Here is a 20367-nt window from a genome sequence, read left to right as displayed (position 1 = left end):
CATGCCTCGTTTTTCTCTTGTAGCCCCTTTGAAGTTCAAGTGGGTCATGAAGCAGGTCCTCAGAAAGTGCGAGCCTGGGGGCCAGGACTGCATGAGGGAATTGTGGGCAAGTCGGCCGACTTCGTGGTCGAGTCCATTGGCACAGAAGTTGGCTCTCTTGGTATGTTACTTGACTTAGTTTCCCTGAAATATTTGCATCTTGCAATGCCAGCAACGAACTCATGAGAAACAATAGGTTTCCCAACAGTAAAAAAAACATGTCTGTAAGATGTTGTGGTCTAAACAGAAACGTCTCTCAGAGCATCAAAGGCAAGTCCTAGAGACAGGAGTATGTGTGATGGAGAGTGTTAATCTGTGCTTTTGTGGGATGAGATCCAGAAGGGAATGATGGATGATGGATTATCTCCTGTATTGCTGAAGAAGGGTGATTGAGAGATCAGGTGTGGTTATGGCTAACAAAAAGCTATTTGTGGAAGTGGTGTTAGCAGCCACCACAAACCTAACGTGGGGAACCTACTTGTTCCTTTTTCAGGCTTTGCAATAGAAGGCCCTTCTCAGGCTAAAATTGAGTGTGATGACAAGAACGATGGCTCATGTGATGTGAAGTATTGGCCCAAAGAGCCTGGTGAATATGCTGTGCACATCATGTGTGATGATGAGGACATAAAAGACAGCCCTTACATGGCCTTCATTCGCCCGGCTTCAGGAGACTTCAATGCGGATAAGGTGGGGCATAGAAGTTCACCCATGGCATAGCACGTCTTTGGTGTAACTACAGTGGATGCTATATTTTATATAGTTTGGTGTAACTACAGAGATGTTTCTGAAGGATTCTGGTAGCAGACTCTTAAGCTACCTCTGCTTAAAGCTCTGAATTTGCCAAGGTATTACCCAGCCAGATATTCCCCAGCTTTTTCTAATAACACTGTTGTGGTTTTGATTTAATGTAATGAAAACTTGCTGAAGTAGTATCACATGCTTCATGGGGTTTGTGGAGGGGGCAGGTCTTCATACATAAATCACTTAGTTTTGCTTCTCTTTCTGAACTGCAAACTAATACTCTTGAGGTGCCCTTTTAGGTGAAGGCTTACGGCCCGGGCTTGGAGAGGACTGGCTGTATAGTGAACAATCCTGCTGAGTTCACAGTTGAAACCAAGGACGCTGGGAAAGCACCTCTGAAGATGTATGCACAGGTAAAAAGCCAAAGGCAGCTGTGTGAAACTGCAGCAAAAGGGCTTTAATACTGTTTAGAAAAATGCCTTAAGTATTTCTACTTGCTTACATGCCACTTTATTCTGGGCATGTGTAATTCACTCACAGCTCTGTGCTTTGATCTGTGTGATGTAGTCAGGCAACAACTGAAGACAAAGTGACTTCTCTGTGGTGTATGAAGTACATGGCTTTGCTTCCTTACTTGGAGTCTCCTCAGCAAAGCAAGGTGTAGTTTCCTTGAGTTGTCATTTGGAAGCACTGAAGTGTCTCTGAACCTGTGAATTTTCTATGTGTTGTAGGATGGTGTATGAATGAGCAAGTGTTAGATGAGGAAGACTTAAAGTAGTGTAAATTTCACATTTCTTCAGTATTTCTGAGCTGCAGTTCTGAAAAACCTGACACATTTTGGAACAGTCTTGGGCTGTTCAAACTATGCAAACATACTTGAAGTGCCTGAACCTTCTGCTTGTATTACTGCTTTTTAGGATGGAGAAGGAAACCCTATTGATATCCAGATAAAGAGCAAGCCTGATGGTGTGTTTGCCTGCTCCTACGTGCCAGTTAAACCAATCAAACATACAATTTCTGTTGTCTGGGGAGGAGCCAATGTGCCCAATAGCCCATTTAGGGTAAGTACAGAGATAGTTCTTAGTTCTAGCCAAATAGGACATTGGTGCTCACAACTACTTGTTAGGATGATAAAACCCTTCTGTGAATTTCAAGAAGGTGTGCCCTTCTGCTCCATTTTTTTAGGAATCTCTCCACTTGTATAAATCTTTCTGTTTTTACAAGCTCACATGGTGGTTTCCTATCAGCCCAGCTGCAGCCTGGGATATTTGGGGCCATTCATTTGCATCTGTTTTCCTGTAGCTCCAAACAATGCTCTGACTTGGCTATGATCTTGAGTGTGATGGAGATGTGCGATCCTGACCCTTGTGAATTTGTGTAGGTCCTTATAGGTCAAGGGAGTCATCCTCAGAAAGTCAAAGTGTTTGGACCTGGTGTGGAGAGAACTGGCCTGAAAGCAAGTGAGCCAACCCACTTCACTGTAGACTGCACAGATGCAGGAGAAGGTAAAGGCAGCCAGGGCTGTTCTGTGGTATCAGAATCACAGGTCATGCAAGGAGGGGATTATGTACTGTTCCATGCTGATTTTCCTTGTGTAGTGGAAAAACCTTGGAAGCAGAACATTGCAGTGACTTGTGATCTGGTCTGCTACATTAGTTAACATATGATGACTGAACAACTAGAAATGGGAATGGTCTGGCTGTTTGGCTGATAATGTCTGTCCAGTAGCAAAACCTCCACTTGCTTTTCCTAGGTGATGTCAGTGTTGGAATTAAGTGTGATGCTCGTGTGGTCAGCAATGAGGAAGAGGACATAGATTTCGACATCATCCACAATGCTAATGATACGTTCACAGTGAAATACTCACCCCCTGCTGCCGGGCGCTACACTATTAAAGTGCTTTTTGCAGGAGAGGTTTGTAATCTTCATTTTGCAGCCTGATGTTTCTAGAATCTGTTTATCTGCTCTTTGATCACCATGCATGTGCCAGTTCACAGCTGGCTCCTTCCATGTCAGTTCACATGCACTTTGTCTGGTCACTGTTTCTGTAACAGTGTAAAAAACGGAAATTTCTTTTGTAATACTTGGAGAGGAGTTGGCTGGGGACACTGAAGTTTAAGTGCAATGTGTTGGATTGGCATAATGAGTGTGGTCTCCATGGTGGGGCAAGGCTGCTTTCTAAAGGAAAAAAGCCTAAGTGACTTTTCAAAGAAAATAAGGGAAAAAAGTTTTCCTTAAAAATAAAAAACAGAGAGGGACAAAATTCCAGCTGTTAACTTTGCCCTAGATTTTGAATTATACTACTCAGTAAGGCAATGTTTAAGTGAGGTGAAATTTTACTCAAGATGCTGGAATTAGAGCAGAATTATTTTAAAATTATTATCTAATTTTGGCTAGTGAAGAGTGACCTGGTTATTTTTGGGGTTGTGTTTCTGTTGCAGGAAATTCCTGCAAGCCCGTTCAGAGTGAAAGTGGACCCCTCGCACGATGCCAGCAAAGTGAAAGCTGAAGGACCTGGGCTGAACAAAACTGGTGAGAGCTGGGTTCATGTAGTGTGGCCAGTACTGGACCATGAGGAGCTGTTGCAGGGTGGTCACAGCCTGGCCGAGCATTGCTGGGGTGCAGCAGCAGGGTGCGGTGTCAGGCAGTTGGAAACAACGCCTTTCCTTTGGCATTTTTCTTCACTGGGCTTTATTGGTACTGAATGCTTTTTGAGAAGAGTTTCTATGTGTGAGCTGGGTATAAATTACAATTAACATATTTCTTTAGGTGTGGAAAATGGCAAACCAACACACTTCACTGTGTTCACCAAGGGAGCTGGAAAAGCACCACTGGATGTGCAGTTCAGCAGCTCAGTGCCGGGAGAGGCAGTGATGGATCTGGATATCATTGACAACTATGACTATTCCCACACTGTTAGGTACACGCCCATACAGCAGGTAAGTCCGACTCTTGCAGGAGTACAAGAGTGAACAACTCAGGTTGCTGTAGTGCAATGACCTCCCTCCCTAGTACCTGTGCACAGACAGAAAAGCAGAAAAAATTGGCAGGGTGTCCTGTTCCCCAGGATCCCTAAAGCCTGCAGTACAATCGGAATTGGAAAGGGGTAATCCAATTTTTCTGGTGTAGTTATTGATAGCTTGCCACTGTTTTATTTTCTCTGGAAAAGAGAGATATTGAAGTGGTAGCACACAGCTCACATTGCCATTCTATACCTTATCAGTTGAAGAAGAAAAGTGGCAAAGCTTCTTAGACTCCACAATGGAGCTGACTGCTGCCCCAGCTGCCGTGGGCTGCCACAGTCCTGCAGAGTTGGGGTTGTAGTGTGCTGCCTGTCAGCAAGCTGCTCATATCAGGAGCTGGAGTGCAAACCTGAGCAGGGACAAAAAGAAGGGTTTGGGTTTGCACTAGTTCCCAGTAGAAAAGCGAAGAAGTTGTTGCTGAGGAGGGAAGCTGAGCTGCAGATTAAATGCATCAAAGTATTTGTCTGCAGTTGAGGTTTGCCCTTAGGTTGGAAAAAATCGAGTCTGACTTGATTTCACAGAGGTGCTTCCTAGCAACACCATTAAAGAGCTGAAAGTGGAAGCTGCTAATAACTGGAAATATTTTTCCTTATGCTGTACTTGCATGTTTGTAAAGGGCTGCTAAACACCAGAATGCACGAATCTTGTATTTGAGGACATAGGTGCTCTGGTGCTGAGATGAAAGTGTTTTGCTGCTCTTGTTCTCCTTAACAACCAAATGAGCTACTAGGTCATCTACCCCAGCTTCCTTGAATGGAGCTATGTGAAAGTGGACTGATAAGGAAGACTGCAGTATTATTTAGCTGATAATGCTGGATTAGAATTCTTGGAAGCACCATAGAGCTAGCATTTGTTTTTGGATAAAGCAGTTACATGATCTCAGGATATGGCTGGCGTGCCTTTTTGGAGAGGCTTTGCTTGTTCAGTCAGGGTTGGTACACAGAAGGGAGCACTCCTCTGTACTCCATGTGTTTATGAGCAGTACCAGATTGCTGTGTTTCACCTGAAAAGCACTGGTAAAACAAGCTAAGATGCCCAAACCAGGTTTCTCGCTTGGGTCTTCCATCTGGAGAAGTACCACGGGTCATGGAGGAGCTGTGGGCTTACAGGAGATGCTTGTGGACAGCAGTGGCAGGAGAGCAGTGGTTAAAGAGAGGTGAAGATAGACTGCTCAGTAATTAGAGTAGCCTCATTGTCCCTCCACGCTGTGAGCACATAGGTCTTTCCTGGACCCTGTCTTGCTCAGGTTCCTAAGCAGTAGCTTATGAATGAGACTCTGGACTCTTCAGAGCAGGGGAAGGATGGAGTAGGTAGTTAAATTCCTGAGGGGCAGCGTCAGCCGCAGAGCAGCCTTGGTTTAATGCTGTTTATTCGGTCTTATCTATCTCGTGGTGTTGCTACAGCTACCCATGTGTGTGTTTTCTAAAAACAACCAAAAATAATCATGGAAGCTATTCACTAGCTTGCATGAAATATCCATGATTATTTCACTTGGGAGCCGAACCAGCCAAGAATGAAAAGTAAGCAAACAGTGACTATAGCTAAAATATGGACTGCGGTAGGAGAGAATAAAAGGAGCACACATCATGGGGCTGGAGCTTGCCATGGCTGTGCAGCATTCCAGCCAAAATACACAAGAGCATTAATCTTTCTGACTTGTAGAGCTTAAACCCCTGGTATTTCAGATGCTGTAATAATACGGCCTCTTTGCAGTCTTAGCTTTGGCCTCTCCATGTGGTGGAAGGGGATACCTGGTCTGGAGCAGTGGGACATTCATTCAGCTGTCGGATCTGAGCACCGGGAGGGTGGGAGCCAGCCTGAGCTAGAGCCTTTGCCAGGCAGCTTGGATATAGTCTAATTAAATGTTGGAAAGAACTGTCTTTTTCTCTCTTCCTGTATTAAATAAAAACCATTTAGTACTTTGAAGGGCTGCAGTGGTGTGAGAGCTTTAGTGTCCATAAATCAGTAAGTTTGGCTGTGGCCAGATAAAATGGATTAGTTGATGTGGTTATGTACTGCTTGGGTGTTGGTGTGTCTGTACGAAGTGGGGAACTGAGCTAATTTGTAAATTCTCCAACTAGGGTCCAATGAAGGTTTTGGTGACTTACGGTGGTGATCCTATCCCTAAAAGCCCTTTCACGGTGGGCGTTGCTGCTCCTCTAGACCTAAGCAAAGTTAAGGTCAATGGACTCGAAAACAGTAAGTACCTGTGGGCTGGAAGCCTCTGAAGGGTCTCTGGAGTCTTGGTGATAGGCAACATGTCCTGCTGGAACAGGAGCTGGCAAAACAATCTCCTTTTTAACTTGCTACAGCTGGGCATCAACCAGCTCCAACTTTATAACTTGACCACTCAGTCCTCATGAGGACTGAATTTTAATTTAGATTTTTTTTTTTTTCTTTTTTGCAAAGATTGCATAGTTATGTGGACAAAATGTGTGTCTGGTCCTTTGTGGTGAACAGAGCTGGATGCTTCACCAGGCTGAGCACTCACTGATGAAATCTGTTTCCCTGAGGGCTAGATGGCTGTTTGTTTAAATGTGTCAGACTGCTACAGTTCACAGTGTCATTCATACAGTCTTTTTGTTTTCCTAAAGTGGAAGAACTTAAGGCAGTGAAATATGTTGCTTTCCTGAAATGAGCCTCTGATACTGTCAGACCACATCTTACAGGCTTGTTTCCCCTATAGCTTTGTAGCATCAATTAACTAAAGCATTTGATTTTAGTTGGGTTCTTTTTTGTTTGGCTTGGGAGGGGTTTTTGCTTGCAGAGGGATGTAAACTGGGCAGGGCTCTGGCAATACCTGCTCCCTCAGTGATATGTGCATGGGAGATTCCTTGGACCACTGTCTGATGTTAAGTAAGTAATGTAATATGGGTTTTGTCTTTTTCAGGAGTGGAAGTAGGGAAGGATCAGGAATTTGTAATTGATACCAAAGGAGCAGGTGGGCAGGGTAAACTGGAGGTTAATATTTCCAGTCCTATGAGGAAGGCTGTGCCATGTCTGGTGGAACCAGTTCTGGGTAAGGAGTGCAGCACTGCAAAATACATCCCACGGGAAGAAGGACTGTATGTGGTGGATGTGAGTTATGATGGCAACCCAATCCCAGGGAGCCCCTACACTGTGGAGGCCACATTACCTCCAGACCCCTCCAAGGTAAGTGAGTGGTATAGGGCTGTAACAGCAACTGATACCTGAAAACTGAATTGTGGGCTATTGCATGAGACTTGGCTTGGTCTTGGCCAAAACATACCCCAGAATGGCCTTACTCAGAGCACTCAGTGATTCCTTTTGAAGCCTCTAGGACTTGTAGAATTCATTCCTGTAACACTGTATTTAAAAAAAACATTGAGCTAATCAAAAATATGGCAAGCATCCTGCATAGTGTGGTAAACTTTAGCATTGCTCCTAATTTAATAGGAATCTTTCTGATAAGCATCTCTGATATATTAAGATACTTTTTTCTAAGGAAATATATTTCAAGAAAAACATGTGTCCAGCCATCAAATAGTTTAAAATTTCCACCTTTTATTTCCCACGGCTATATAAAAACAGCTATGGTGAAATTACAAATATCCTTGCCTAGAAACCTCTTTGGAGGAGGAGTACCAACTTTACAGTAAAAATGGGATGAGTGGCAAGGAGAACAGTGCCTTCTGTGTGTTTTTAAGAGCCTGTTGATTGAGTCCCACATACAAACAAGTCTAACTAGGCAGTCTTCTGGCAATAACATGGAAAAGGCAGTTTAGCTCAACTGCATATTCTCTTCTAGGTAAAAGCTCATGGTCCAGGTCTTCGAGGTGGCCTCGTTGGAAAACCAGCCCAGTTCACAATAGATACTAAAGGGGCAGGAACTGGAGGTTTGGGTTTGACAGTAGAAGGCCCATGTGAAGCTAAAATTGAGTGTTCGGACAATGGCGATGGAACCTGCTCTGTCTCGTACCTGCCTACGAAGCCTGGAGAGTATTTTGTAAACATCCTCTTTGAAGAAGTTCACATTCCCGGTTCACCCTTTAAGGCAGATATAGAAATGCCATTTGATGTCTCTAAAGTCATTGCCACAGGCCCAGGTCTGGAGCGTGGTAAAGTGGGCGAGGCAGGGCTGCTGAATGTCGACTGCACGGAAGCGGGCCCTGGGGACCTGCGGGTGGACATGGTGTCAGATACTGGCTCCAAAGCTGAGGTCCAGATCGATGATAACAAAGACGGAACCTATGTCGTTACCTACGTGCCTCTCTCGGCTGGCATGTACACAATCAAGATGAGATATGGAGGAGAGCAAGTGCCTAAATTCCCAGCCCGGGTCAAAGTGGAGCCAGCTGTGGACACAAGCAGAGTTAAAGTGTTTGGGCCAGGTGTGGAAGGAAAAGGTGAGAATAATTGTTGTTATCAGAGTTTGTAGGACTTGCAGTTCTTTTTGAGTATTCTGAGCATTGAAAGTTGTAAAAGCCTTGCATGTTTCCATGGTGATCCTTGGACAGGAGGGAGTCTCATGTTCCCAGCTAAGTTGTTTATCATGCTGCTTCACGAAATGTTTTGTTGTTGAGAATATATGCACTTCTTGAAGTGACTCTTCAAAATGTTTCCTGCAGACGTCTTCCGAGAAGCTACAACTGAGTTCACTGTGGATGCTCGACCTTTAACAAAGGCTGGTGGTGACCACATCAGGACACAGATCACGAGCCCATCTGGCTCCCCCACAGACTGTCTCATCCAAGACAATGCCGATGGAACATATTCAGTGGAGTACACACCATTTGAAAAGGGTAACCGCAGGGCTTGTTTTCTTTTACTTGAAAGGGGAAAACCGAGAGCAAGCAGCTCTTCTGCTACTTTCATTTGGCAAACCCCTGAGGTGTGCCAGTAACTTGTTGGCATCTTTGCAAGAGGTCTGCCAGTAGAAGAGCTAGTTCTGCAGGGAGTAGCTCTACTTGAACTTGAAGAACTGACTTTTACGGTAACTTGGCTTTAAAAGAACAGCGTGTAGATGGCATCTCAGTTACAAAACACTAGTGAAGTCTTGTGAAATGCAGGAGGAAATACTTACCCATAAACTGACATTTAAGTCTGTAGCATCTTGTAGAATGATGTTAAATTATGAGCATGTTTAGGGAATTCAGAAGATGTTTCCCTCTTCTTAACAGGTCCGCACACAGTCAGCGTGACGTACGATGGTGTGCCTGTGCCAAATAGTCCCTTCAGAGTGAATGTCACAGAGGGCTGCCATCCATCACGTGTGAAGGCCCAAGGACCTGGACTCACAGAAGCTTTCACAAATCAGCCAAATGCCTTTTCGGTTGTCACCAGGTGACAGGGCCTGCTTGATCTTGAAGGAATATCTGAGGGGGGGAACAGTGTAGTGGTGTGCACAATGCAGGATGCTGAACTCCATACAAATATTTATAAAAAGGCCGAGCTGTGTCCTGCTGATGACTGTGTGCTACCTCATCATCTACTCTGCTCTGCAAACATTTGACATTAGGGATTGATAGTTACTGAGGAGAAAATTCTAGGAAAATGTGAATGAGCTAGTGCTGAACAGCTTTGCCTGCCAGCACATGCTGAAGGCTGAACATCGCAAGTCAGGACACCATATTCCCAGAAAGGATGAAAATGCAGCCAGAGCACACGAAGGCTACAAAGCTGCCATTAGAAGCAGGTGATTCTAACAATGTGTGTTTCTGTCTTACAGAGGGGCAGGAATTGGTGGCCTTGGAATAACTGTTGAAGGACCTTCAGAATCTAAAATTAGCTGTAAAGATAACAAAGATGGGAGCTGCAGTGCCGAGTATGTTCCTTATGTTCCAGGAGATTACGATGTTAACATCACGTATGGGGGAGAGCATATTCCTGGTAAGAACTCTTGCTCAGTGGCTTTCAGAAGAGGGAAGAAGTCAAACTAAGGACTTGGAGCTCTCAGTTGGCTGCATCTCCCTTGTGCTATGAAATGTTGATGTGATTTTGACTTTCTGCTTTTCCTCAGAACTCAGGCAGAAAAGGCAGTGGCATTTGCTCAAGTGGGTACAGATGAGTGGGACAGGGAAAGGGACACTAACCCTTGACAAATAACTGGTCTTATGCACAAGTGGTGTGTAATACTTTAGGTCATGAAAATAGCCCTTTGGTATGTGGGTACATAAAAGATCCTATTCTGCAGTAAGAGGGTCTAATGGGTGATCCTGTCATGGGGATTTTATTAAACACTGCAATTTTTGGTCACTGCAGAAAGCATAGTAACTGTTCCCTAAACCAGACATTTACCTGTGCATGCATTGTATGTTGCATGTAAATTGGATGTTTCCTGTTGGTCCCATTCTCTTTGACTTACTGAACTTGGTAAGATATGAAGGAAACGCATTGCCTCCATGATGCTTCATTTGCCCTTCTGGTTTCTTTCATGTTTGCTATTTTTCCTGAGGTGTGAGAAGCAGATGGATCACAACAGAATTGTTGTCAACAATTATATGAAAATGTAGAAGCACCATCACTATACTTCTGAGTTTTGCAGAAGCAGAGGGATAGTGTGGAAGCTGTGGGGTTGTCATTCCTGCCTGCAGCAAAGGCACAGTAATAAAAAAGCCTAAGGAAAAGTGGGGAGAAAAGACCTTTTGTTCTCTGTAACTGTTAACTTCTTGTGTTTAACACTTGCTATGTCAACTTCCAGGCAGTCCTTTCAAGGTTCCTGTGAAGGATGTTGTGGATCCCAGCAAGGTGAAGATAGCAGGACCAGGTCTGGGAACAGCTGTCCGAGCCAAAATCCCCCAGTCCTTCACTGTAGATGCCAGCAAGGCAGGAATAGCACCTCTTGAGGTGATGGTGACAGGACCCAGAGGTAAGAACCAAAGTATTCCATCTAACTGTGCCCGTATCTGTATTTGGGCAGGTAACATGGTCCTGGCCCTGCTTGCAAGGGTGGCAGTGCCACTTGAATGAGCATTTACTTCTGTTCCTGTTCATCTGGCATGTGCCCCTTGGCAGCTGACCCACGTGTCATGCTGTGAAAGGAGAGCTGTGTCCTGGGTGGTGCTGCTTTGGACAGTGTCTTTGATGGCTTTAGCCTAATCTTCAGGGCTGGGAGAAGTGATGTGAGTAACCATCACCGGTGAACAATTGTGTGTTAAGTTTTAGACATCAAAAAGTAAATCCACAGGTCTAGCATGTGAGCAGTGACTTGGGAAACCTGTGTCAGTGTATTGCAGGAGTCTCTGAATCATGGTGAAACTTCCCAGTGGTCCCCAGAGAGCAACAAGGCCCTTGAATGATAGCGTTAATGGTGTTTGCATTAACCTAGAAAGCCGTGTCTCAGTGGCACAGTATCTTGGCAGTGAGTACCTGTTGGCTGCCAGTCTCGCCTTGCTGGGAGGTGAGAGCTGCCTCCCCATTGGAGTGTCAGGTCCCGCTGTGCAGGTGCCCCGCAGGTAACACTTCTTTAATTCTAGCGGATGAGACGGATTCCCAGGGATGGCGCTCCCCATTGAAAGCAATTTCGGATTTCTTTAAAGGTGGTCCCAAGGGTGACACTGAGACAGGTTTGAACTCTCACTAACTACTGGCAATTTTGGCTCTTGGAAATCCGGTTAGCAGCAGCAAGAATCATCTGGAGGAGGGAATGGGAGCCAAAGGTGTTGCTTTTAGGCTGTGCATGGCAACTGTATACATTTCTTTTGTGCTTGCTTTATTATTAATCCTTTCTATATTTTAAAGCCAACTTGTAATTGTAGGCTGCTTTGTGTGTTGATCTGAACTGATATGTCACATAATCTGTTGTAGATTTAGCTTAATGCAAATTGAAATGATTGATCCTGCTTTCTTAGTTCTTTGGCAGCTTGCAGGGTGTTCCTGCCTAGGCAGCAAGCCTGCCTTTCCAAACACCTGATTGTGAAAGACTCAGCTGGTGAATGCTACACACCAACTGGCTTTAGGGCTCAATTCTGTGCTGTGAATCCCAGTAATAATAAGTAATCTTGCAAATGACAGTTCAGACAATTATAAGCATTACTCATTTTCTGTCTTGAAAGATCTTCAATGCACTTTTAGCAATTGACCTAGACTGTACCGAAAGGCAGATCTTTCTCCAGTATTTTCATGCTAGCTTCTGTTTACAGCAAGAAGATGGGAGCCCAGAGAGCAGTGGATAACAAATCTATCTCAAGTCAATGGCTTTGAATACAAAATATGGGAAACTGATCATTGATCCATGCCTGTTGCTTTCATTAAAAAAAACCCGTTGAAATTTAGCTTGTTGCCAGCTGTAAATGAGCAGTGCATCTTGTAGCTTTGTGCAGCAGATGACTGTATTTTAATAACACAGCTGAAAAAAACATTTGTTGCTTTTTTAGGAGTTGTGGGACCTGTTAATGTGGTAGACAATGGAGATGGCACCCACACGGTGGTGTACACCCCTATGCAGGAGGGACCCTACATGATCTCTGTCAAATATGCTGATGAAGAGATTCCTCGAAGGTAAGGTGATAAGAGAAACTTTGGAGAACTGAAGATTTAACAATCCAGTTGTGTTCTCCCAGCACATGAGCACCATTTAAGGACTGGCTGTGGTCCTTTCTACTTAACCAGTGCAGTTTCTTGCACAACTTCAGGGTTCAGTGATATTTTGAGTCCACTGCACCTGCAGCAGACACTGTAGGAGGAGTGTATCCACATGTACCTCAACGCGTACTGCAGCAACTAGCAGCCATTGACTTGGGAGGAGGGGAAATAATGGGTTTCTCTTTAAGTCCCTTCAAGGTGAAGGTGCTTCCTACATATGATGCCAGTAAAGTGACAGCGAGTGGACCAGGGCTCAGTTCCTATGGCATTCTAGCCAGCCTGCCTGTGGAGTTTGCTGTGGATGCTAAGGATGCTGGGCAGGGACTTCTGGCTGTACAGATCACGGTGAGTAACAAAACCAAGGAAACATGTTTTCTAGGTGGGCATGAGTCTCTCCTTTCAGAAGTGTCCGCAGCTTTATCCTCACATACCCAGTGTCCTGGAGACTGGGCTGCTGACTGGACTCTAAGGTTTGGTACAGGAGAGTCTTGCACTCTGCATTTGTGGAGCTCTTGAGAGTGTTTTTGTGAAACTTCTGTCTTAGTCATCAGCTATGCTCTGTTTGGCTCTTGCCTAACCTTACACTCTGCAAATGCCCAAAATGAGATAAATAGTCGCTTGTAAGATTATGAAAATACATTGAAATGGAATAACATTTGAAATGGAAACAGTGTTCTAGCAGTGTATTTCAGCAAGGCCATGAGATAATGACCACTCTGAGCATCACATTATGATGTCTCTCAAGGTTGCCAGAAGTCATAAGTTGCTTAAGGAGATACTGCAGGAATGTTTTGATTTATCTTTGTTACTACTCTTTCTGAAGTTTCTGGTGCCTGGACTCTGTGGCCTCAGCAAAAAGGTGTCTGCTTAGTGGACCATAAAGCACATAGCTCAGCTCTGGCATGCCGAGGTCACGGCATGGCTGGTTGTACTGGCCCTTCTGCATTCTTGCTCCTGTACTGTCTCAATGCCTGCTCAGGTGCACCAAAGCAGTTGCCATTATTCTGGCGTGCAAGTGTGCTCTTAAAGGATCCAAAATGCTTATCAGAGCTCCCAGCCTGGCTGCGGCTTTGAAGATCCAGTTCCACAAGTCTGATACGGTAGAAGTGCACAGGTGATCCTCCTGGCAGCATTTGTTTGTTTCTTGTTCTGAGCTGTTGAATGTCAAACATTTCACAAGCCTTCCTGAAAGAAGTAAGCTTTTTTGTGCTGTACCTAGAATCTCAAGTCCTTTGCAGCTTATACTGTAGCCCAGGCAGTGTTAAGTTATAAAATACAAAGTGGAGTCAACATGTGATTCCCTGTAAGCAGGCTTGGAAGACTTTCTAAAATGCTTCGTGCTTTGCAGCTGATGAGAAATGGTAGTTGAAGGGACTGCACAGACCTGCTTTTAACTGTAGACTTTGCAGTGTGCCAGCAGCAGGATGCCTCATGCAGGAGGGTTGATAGCAGACTCCAGAAATGCTTCCCTCTCCCTTCTGACCTGTCAGGGAGCAGCTGCCTAAGGCTACCCAGTGCTTACTCAGGACAGAGCTGCACAGTCTGACTGCCTGTCTGTGCCTTAGGGACCTGGGAAGTTTTCTTCATTTCCAGTAGAAGTATGACAGTGAAGCCCACCCGAACTTCTTACAATTAATATAAAGCTTATTAAAATGGCTTGCTGCTCTTATAAACATTCTCATACCAACCAAAGAGTAGTTAATGATACCCCTGATTGTTTTATAGTGGTCTGATAACCTTCCTCCTCATAATAGTCTACTTTTCTTACTAGTCTTTGAGCAAAATATATTTAAACTTCAAGAAGCTGCAGTTCTGTATCTGTTTGAGACCACCTAAGTATGGCTGTGAACAGATTTGATGCCCAGCTAAGGAAATTCAAAACCTTCATAGTATCTAAATCTTCTGGTTTGCATTCCTCAGGACCAAGAGGGCAAACCCAAGAGAGTGGACATTCATGACAACAAGGATGGCACTTACACAGTCACCTATGTCCCTGACAAAACAGGCCGCTATACAATTGGCGTTAAGTATGGTGGAGATGATATCCCGGCCTCTCCCTATCGGATCCGGGCATCTCCAGCTGGGGATGCCAGCAAGTGTTTGGCCACGGGTGAGTGTTTGACTCCTCTCTTTGCTGTTGTTCTGCATGTAAAGCTGCCTTCTGAACATGGTACAGTGGATGTGATGGGTGTAGAAGACGTGCTTGAGACTTGTGTCATCTGGCTGCTCGTACAGAAGGGGTTTTCCTAAAGATAAAGTGTCCACCCTCTGGGTGAGCAGGGATCTCTTGCAGCCTCTAGCAAAATCTGTCAAACTGCCTGGGCTGTTACAAACAGCCAGATGCAACTGTCTGATGCTTATTTTGGCATCAATAAATCTAGCTGAGAGCTTCAGTGAGGTTGATTTAAAAATAACACATATGTGTGTGTCCACTGCATCGTGCTTCTTGCACAGTGAGTGTTGCAAGAAGCTTTTCATTCCAAGCTAAAACAGAATTATTTCCGAGGATGTACATAGCTGGCCATGTGCTTCTATATTAGCAAAGCTTGTTCAGGCTGGGTGTTATTAGTGAAGATTTCTGCTGCTTTTCTGTCTGGTCAAGATTTGCCTGGGTCTGAACAGGCTTTTGGGAAGGAGAGAACCTAAAGATAAGATATTACTATGACTCAAAAAATCATTGCCTTGGTGTAGGGGAGGGACCAAATTTGTTGCTGTAGGAGCACACAGCTTTGTCCCTTACCAGTTCTAAGGATGGGTGTTCATCACATGGCTTTGGGCTGGTCGCTGTGGCATGCTCCCACCTCCCAGGAGGCTGTGACAGGGAGCAGAAGTGACAGGAACTAGTTACAAGAATGCCACTGAACATTATTTATTCTACAATCAAGAGACTTAAATAAACTAGGCAAGGCCAAATTGAACAGGGAAACCTAATCTGTTGTTGTAGACCTGTGAGTGTGTGTGGGCATTGTGCTGGACCTGGACATTGTGCAGTTAGAGTGCACCTGAAGCCTGTCCAGGAGCTGGCTGCTTTCAAGTTGTTTTAAACAGAAATACATTCCTGACACAATGGAAGAAAAAAGAGGTATCCCGTTTGCCTCAAAATTTGTTTAAAAGATGCCTTAATGGGTAAATCTGATACTCTTCCAAGTAACTCAAGTCACTAACTATTCAAAGTAACCGAGATGGAGATTACTGCCAGATGCCAGCTAAAATTTCCCTTTTCCAAGAAGTGCTTCTGATTCAGTGCTGTAAAGCTGAAATACAATCACCTTAGGAGTAAGTGCTGGAATACTGCCAAGGTATTAAACCAGCAGGTTTGTTGCCACTTGAAAATGAGCCATTTACCTGGTAACAAGTGCAGGTCAGAAGCAGGAGTATTCACTATGTACTACTGCAAATAAGACATAATAGTTCTCATTTAAACACAGTGTTCTTCAAGCTAGATCTGATTGCTACAATTTTAGCATTGTTGCATGATGTTTTTTTTGGGATGTGTGGCAGAACAGTGGAAAATTGTTCGTGGATAATGGTGGAGGAAATGTGGCCGTGGCTGCTACTGTGCCCTTTTACAGCTGCTTACACAGGGAGGTTTATGTTAAAGCAGTGCAGCCAAGTTGCTGGCTGGGCAGAAGAAAGTGCCTTTGGCTCTGCATAAAGGAGTAGGATGATAAGAGTATGGGTTAAGGCATTGCTTTCTTCAAACTTAGCTTTTTTCCTCTCTGTTCCCATCCATCCTCTGTGATTGCAGAGGAGAAGGAGAGCTGGTAGCCAGCTCTTGCATACCACTGTGCTGACCAATTTAACAAATGTCCCTTGTTGTACATCTGCTCCCAAACCCACATCTGTGACTCCCCGGGACCAATGTCTTGGTGCCATGCTCCCCAGGCGCCTTGCAGGCGGCCTGCCTGGGAAAACTGTCCTCTGAACACTTTCAGTAATGAAAATTGCCTTGTAGGTCCTGGAATTGCACCCACTGTGAAGACTGGTGAGGAGGTTGGTTTTGTGGTAGACGCCAAATCAGCAGGGAAGGGAAAAGTGACGTGCACTGTCCTCACGCCAGATGGGACAGAAGCTGAAGCAGATGTTGTTGAAAATGAGGACGGGACTTACGATATCTTCTACACTGCTGCCAAACCAGGAACCTATGTGATTTATGTCCGCTTTGGTGGGGTGGACATTCCCAACAGTCCTTTCACTGTCATGGTAAGCCAGTTCTGCTCCAGAAGTACCTCCCACTCAGATTCCTGCTGCCACGTTTTATTTAGCGATAGGTTAACTCTGTGTGTAAATGTTTGTACAGACATTTATTAGGCTAGCAGGAGCTAATGAATCCTTGTTCCTTGCAGAGCTTATTTTGAGCAGGCAATACAGTTAAGTGAAACGGGATAGAAGCCATCAGAGAATGAAGACTTAGCTTTTCTGAAGAAATTTGTTTTTCATTTCCTGACTATGTAGTTATTTTTCTAAATGATGTAAGGGTGGTTGTAATCAGCTTCTACAACTAATTACGTTAGCCATTGTCAGATACAGTGCTCTGCCTTCTCTGTCTCTCACTTTTTATTAAGTTGACCCCAAAACAAGGAACGGTCTGCTAACAGATCCCAGGGAAGCAGACTGTTAGCTCACACTTAAAAATTATTTGTAAGTGCTGGTTAAACTGTTATAGCCAAATTCCCCCTCCTTCTAATTATCTTCTTTCCAATGTGCAGTACTCCACATTTAGCAAACAATACCCCAGCCCCCTGAGGAGCAGACTAGGTGCCTCTCAGGGCTCACAGAAGCCCTTCTTATGAAGAACATCTCTCTGTGTTGGCAAAACAATTCCTGGTCTTGTAATCTCATCCAAAGCAACCTCTGGTGCGTCTCGGTCTATGAAATCACAGGACTGTACTTGCGCTGAGTCTGGATGGAGCTCATGAGCAAGTCCTTGGGGCCAGCAACTCTGGCTCTTCCTACCTGTCTTCCTGGCTACGGGTGTCTGAAGATTTCCTTGAGAGAAACGACTCCCTTGGTCACTGCTTAAGGTTCACCACAGGAAATGCCTCTCAAGGTCAGGGAGCCCAATCCTGGCCAGCCAAAATTCCCACTTCCTAGCTGCCTGATACAGTATGCGTTTGACTTGGGTGTCTCAGCTGGGGACAGAGAACACTGAAACAGCAGCCTTTCTGTTTTGCATTGGTTTTCTTAGTGGAGTCCATCCATGCAGAAGTTTCCAGTGGGTTATTTTATTAGGATGGTTTGCAGTGGTGTAAATGGGCAGGAGGGGCTGGAATGGCTGAGCCTGGGGGAGCTGCCTGTGTGGGTGTCAGTCCCAGCCACTCATGTCAGGTTAATGGGAGATACGGGAATTTGCAAGTCATCCTCTTGGCATGCCTGGTGAGAAGAGCGGCTGCGCCAGGGGAAAACACATTCAGTGTCTTGACGACGCAGTCCCAGCTATGAATCAGAAGAATGGCTTTGCTGGATGTGGGCTGGGTCATTCATCCAAGTGCGTGAGCTGGAGCAGCCTTCCCACGATAGCCAGCTCCCCTGCCTCCCCGCTGGCACGTCATGCTGTGCAGTCCTCGGGGACTCTCATCTTAGGTTTAAACCTTTCCCTTCCCTCACTGCATCAGTCCCATAAGAAAGCAACTCTGATATTCAATTCCACCAGTGTTCAGGCACAGCTTTCTGCTTCCCTCGCAAGCATCACACAACAGCACGTACTAGCTTTGTCCCTTTGCTGTGCCACTGGTGGCTTCCCCCAGCACCTGTGGATAAGGGCAGTTTCCCAGCTTCCCTGACTGGATCCAGGTCTTTGCTATGGCGAGAGGACTGGGAGGGCTACATGGTGGGGGAAGGTGTTGAACTAGAAAGAGCTGTGTGTTCTGAACTGTGAAAGGTGGGACTGCCTCCATGCTAGAATAACATCTAATAACAACTAACCTGCCTCTACCCCTGCCCAGGCTGTAGATGCAGATGATGTCACCGCACGGTCGCAGGAGCCAGTGGGCGCTTCCCCACCCGGATTCCGCCCTTGGGTACAAAATTTTTACATTTTTCAGCTATTTTTTCCCCATCTGTGTTCCATTTCAGATGACAGCCTGCTTCTTGGGACTGCTTGATCGCTCTGGTCATTGTGTTCATTCTTTCTGTTTCATCAATTGTTCTTGGGATCCAGACCTTGTTTTTTCTTTGCTGCTTGAAGGGAATCTCCAAATAAACTTATGTAAACGTGAAGAGGATCATTGCACCCACAGCTTCCACTTCTGAAATGTCTACTGTTGGCAAATGCACCCTGAGTGCACTCCTTTGTTTTCCCAGTAAAATCACAGTGTCTTGAGTTCAGAGTCGCATTGTGAAACTTGTTTCTTTTGTCCATTTTGTGTTGCAATCATTCTGCCCCATTTAAAAATCACTTTCTCTTCCAGGCCTTAAGCAACTAAATCCTTTCAGATGGAGCCACTTTGGGTCTTGTGTGCGCTACATTGTCTTCCATCCCTTTGTGTTCCATTTTTATCTCTGACTTTTTTCCAGCATGTCTTCCGTCCGCGCCATGTTTGATTTGCTCTGCTCTGCGGTGTGGTGTTGTGAAGGAGAGCTTGGCCGGACACTGCTCTGGTTGAGCCCAGTCCTTGGCTGGCTGCAATAATCACCGCACACTCTCTTCTGCTTGTGCTTGCAGTGGAGTTGCTCAGTGTTCATTTGGCTCTACCATCCTTTTTGAAGTGACCCATCTTTTTGCTTCCTTTAGGTTACAGAAGAAGCTTATGTCCCGGTTGGAGACATGAATGGCATGGGGTTCAGGCCCTTTGATATGGTTATCCCATTTGCTGTAAGGAAAGGAGAAATAACAGGTACCTGGAGTGCCTCTCAGGGAGGTTTATGCTTTTTGTTAGTGTGTTTATCCATCTGCAGCTAACAGACTGGGTGGTCTAGACCACAGTGTGTGGGGGAGGTTTGTATCCTGCCAGCAACTTAGTTGTTTAATTTCACATCGAGTGGCACCCGCTGAGGATGAGTAGGATACGCCCCTTCAATGGTTTGAGTTAAATCAGGGGATTCTTGGTGCTGCTGTGGCCCTCAGTGCTAGCCTGTGAGCTACTACACTGCAGGGCCTGTTGATGCTTTTTCCCTTCTACACAGAAGCTACACACATCTTTGATAAGCTCCATTATTTCTTTTGTGCAGATGCTGTAAAGCAGTTAATTCTGCATTCCTGTTACATCCCTTCTCCAAATCAGGTGACCCCTCTTCTACAGGTCTGGCAGTTGAGAGCATTGCTCCAGTAGTACTGTGGTTGCTCTAAGCTCCTGCTCACAAGGCCTGTGTCCCCTTTGCCCCCTAGCTCAGCAATCCCACCCCAAGCCCTGTCCTGCCACAGCTTGAAAGAACAGTCAGTCTTTCCTTTTCAAAAGTGCAACAGAAGATGGAGCATCTTGCCACGAGGTAGATCAGTGCTTTTTCTGCAGCTTGCTCTGGAAAGCTCAGTGGCTGCAGCAAACAGCCCTGCCTGTAGAGTTTGTAAGGTCACAGGACTGTTTGCCAGATGTCTACCACTGCCTTGTATTCATGTAGCTTAAGCAGAAAACATGTCTGGTTAGTGTTCCCATTAGTCTCCTATTTGTGCCTGTGGGTAAGGAATTTAACAATTTTAAATGCTTGTTTAAAATGGCTAGACAATTCTCTGTGGGTGGGAGAGGGGAAGCAGGCAGCTTCTCCTTCTATGACTCCCATGGTGGCATTTTGTAGGTGAAGTACACATGCCCTCTGGAAAGACGGATACGCCAGATATTGTGGACAACAAAGATGGCACAGTAACAGTGAAATATGCTCCTACTGAGGTTGGGCTGCATGAAATGCACATAAAATACATGGGAAATCACATCCCAGGTAAGTCTGAAAAAGCAGGCGATGCAAATCTGAGTGTAGAGTCCTGCTGATGCATCTGCTCCTTGGTGAGGTTCTATAGCTGAGTTGTACATGCTGTGGAAAGATCTGCCCAGGATATTTTACCATTCAACAGCCCTTTCTCTGCAAG

General features: G+C 45.2%; 1 protein-coding gene across 3 annotated transcripts in view; it reads left to right on the top strand.

Moving 5' to 3' along the window:
- FLNB (filamin B) overlaps nucleotides 1–20367 on the top strand; it is a 72056-nt gene that overhangs the window by 36567 nt on the left and 15122 nt on the right. For 2 of the 3 annotated variants that reach the window (XM_032120347.1, XM_032120349.1), the window contains exons 11-32: nucleotides 24–160; nucleotides 533–726; nucleotides 1080–1193; nucleotides 1698–1841; nucleotides 2162–2285; nucleotides 2534–2694; nucleotides 3222–3312; nucleotides 3550–3719; nucleotides 5885–6002; nucleotides 6694–6956; nucleotides 7573–8170; nucleotides 8393–8566; nucleotides 8945–9107; nucleotides 9493–9653; nucleotides 10465–10632; nucleotides 12140–12263; nucleotides 12536–12692; nucleotides 14268–14457; nucleotides 16303–16550; nucleotides 18293–18367; nucleotides 19081–19183; nucleotides 20079–20219. In XM_032120347.1, the coding sequence (XP_031976238.1) occupies nucleotides 24–160; nucleotides 533–726; nucleotides 1080–1193; nucleotides 1698–1841; nucleotides 2162–2285; nucleotides 2534–2694; nucleotides 3222–3312; nucleotides 3550–3719; nucleotides 5885–6002; nucleotides 6694–6956; nucleotides 7573–8170; nucleotides 8393–8566; nucleotides 8945–9107; nucleotides 9493–9653; nucleotides 10465–10632; nucleotides 12140–12263; nucleotides 12536–12692; nucleotides 14268–14457; nucleotides 16303–16550; nucleotides 18293–18367; nucleotides 19081–19183; nucleotides 20079–20219 (3818 nt within the window). The remainder of the gene's footprint in view (nucleotides 1–23; nucleotides 161–532; nucleotides 727–1079; nucleotides 1194–1697; nucleotides 1842–2161; nucleotides 2286–2533; nucleotides 2695–3221; nucleotides 3313–3549; nucleotides 3720–5884; nucleotides 6003–6693; nucleotides 6957–7572; nucleotides 8171–8392; nucleotides 8567–8944; nucleotides 9108–9492; nucleotides 9654–10464; nucleotides 10633–12139; nucleotides 12264–12535; nucleotides 12693–14267; nucleotides 14458–16302; nucleotides 16551–18292; nucleotides 18368–19080; nucleotides 19184–20078; nucleotides 20220–20367) is intronic. The other variant, XM_032120348.1, reaches the window with a different exon arrangement.

Source organism: Corvus moneduloides, chromosome 11 (assembly GCF_009650955.1).
Source record: "Corvus moneduloides isolate bCorMon1 chromosome 11, bCorMon1.pri, whole genome shotgun sequence".
NCBI lineage: Eukaryota > Metazoa > Chordata > Aves > Passeriformes > Corvidae > Corvus > Corvus moneduloides.
Note: the sequence above shows the minus strand (reverse complement) of the source record. Positions and strands in the feature narration are given on the sequence as shown.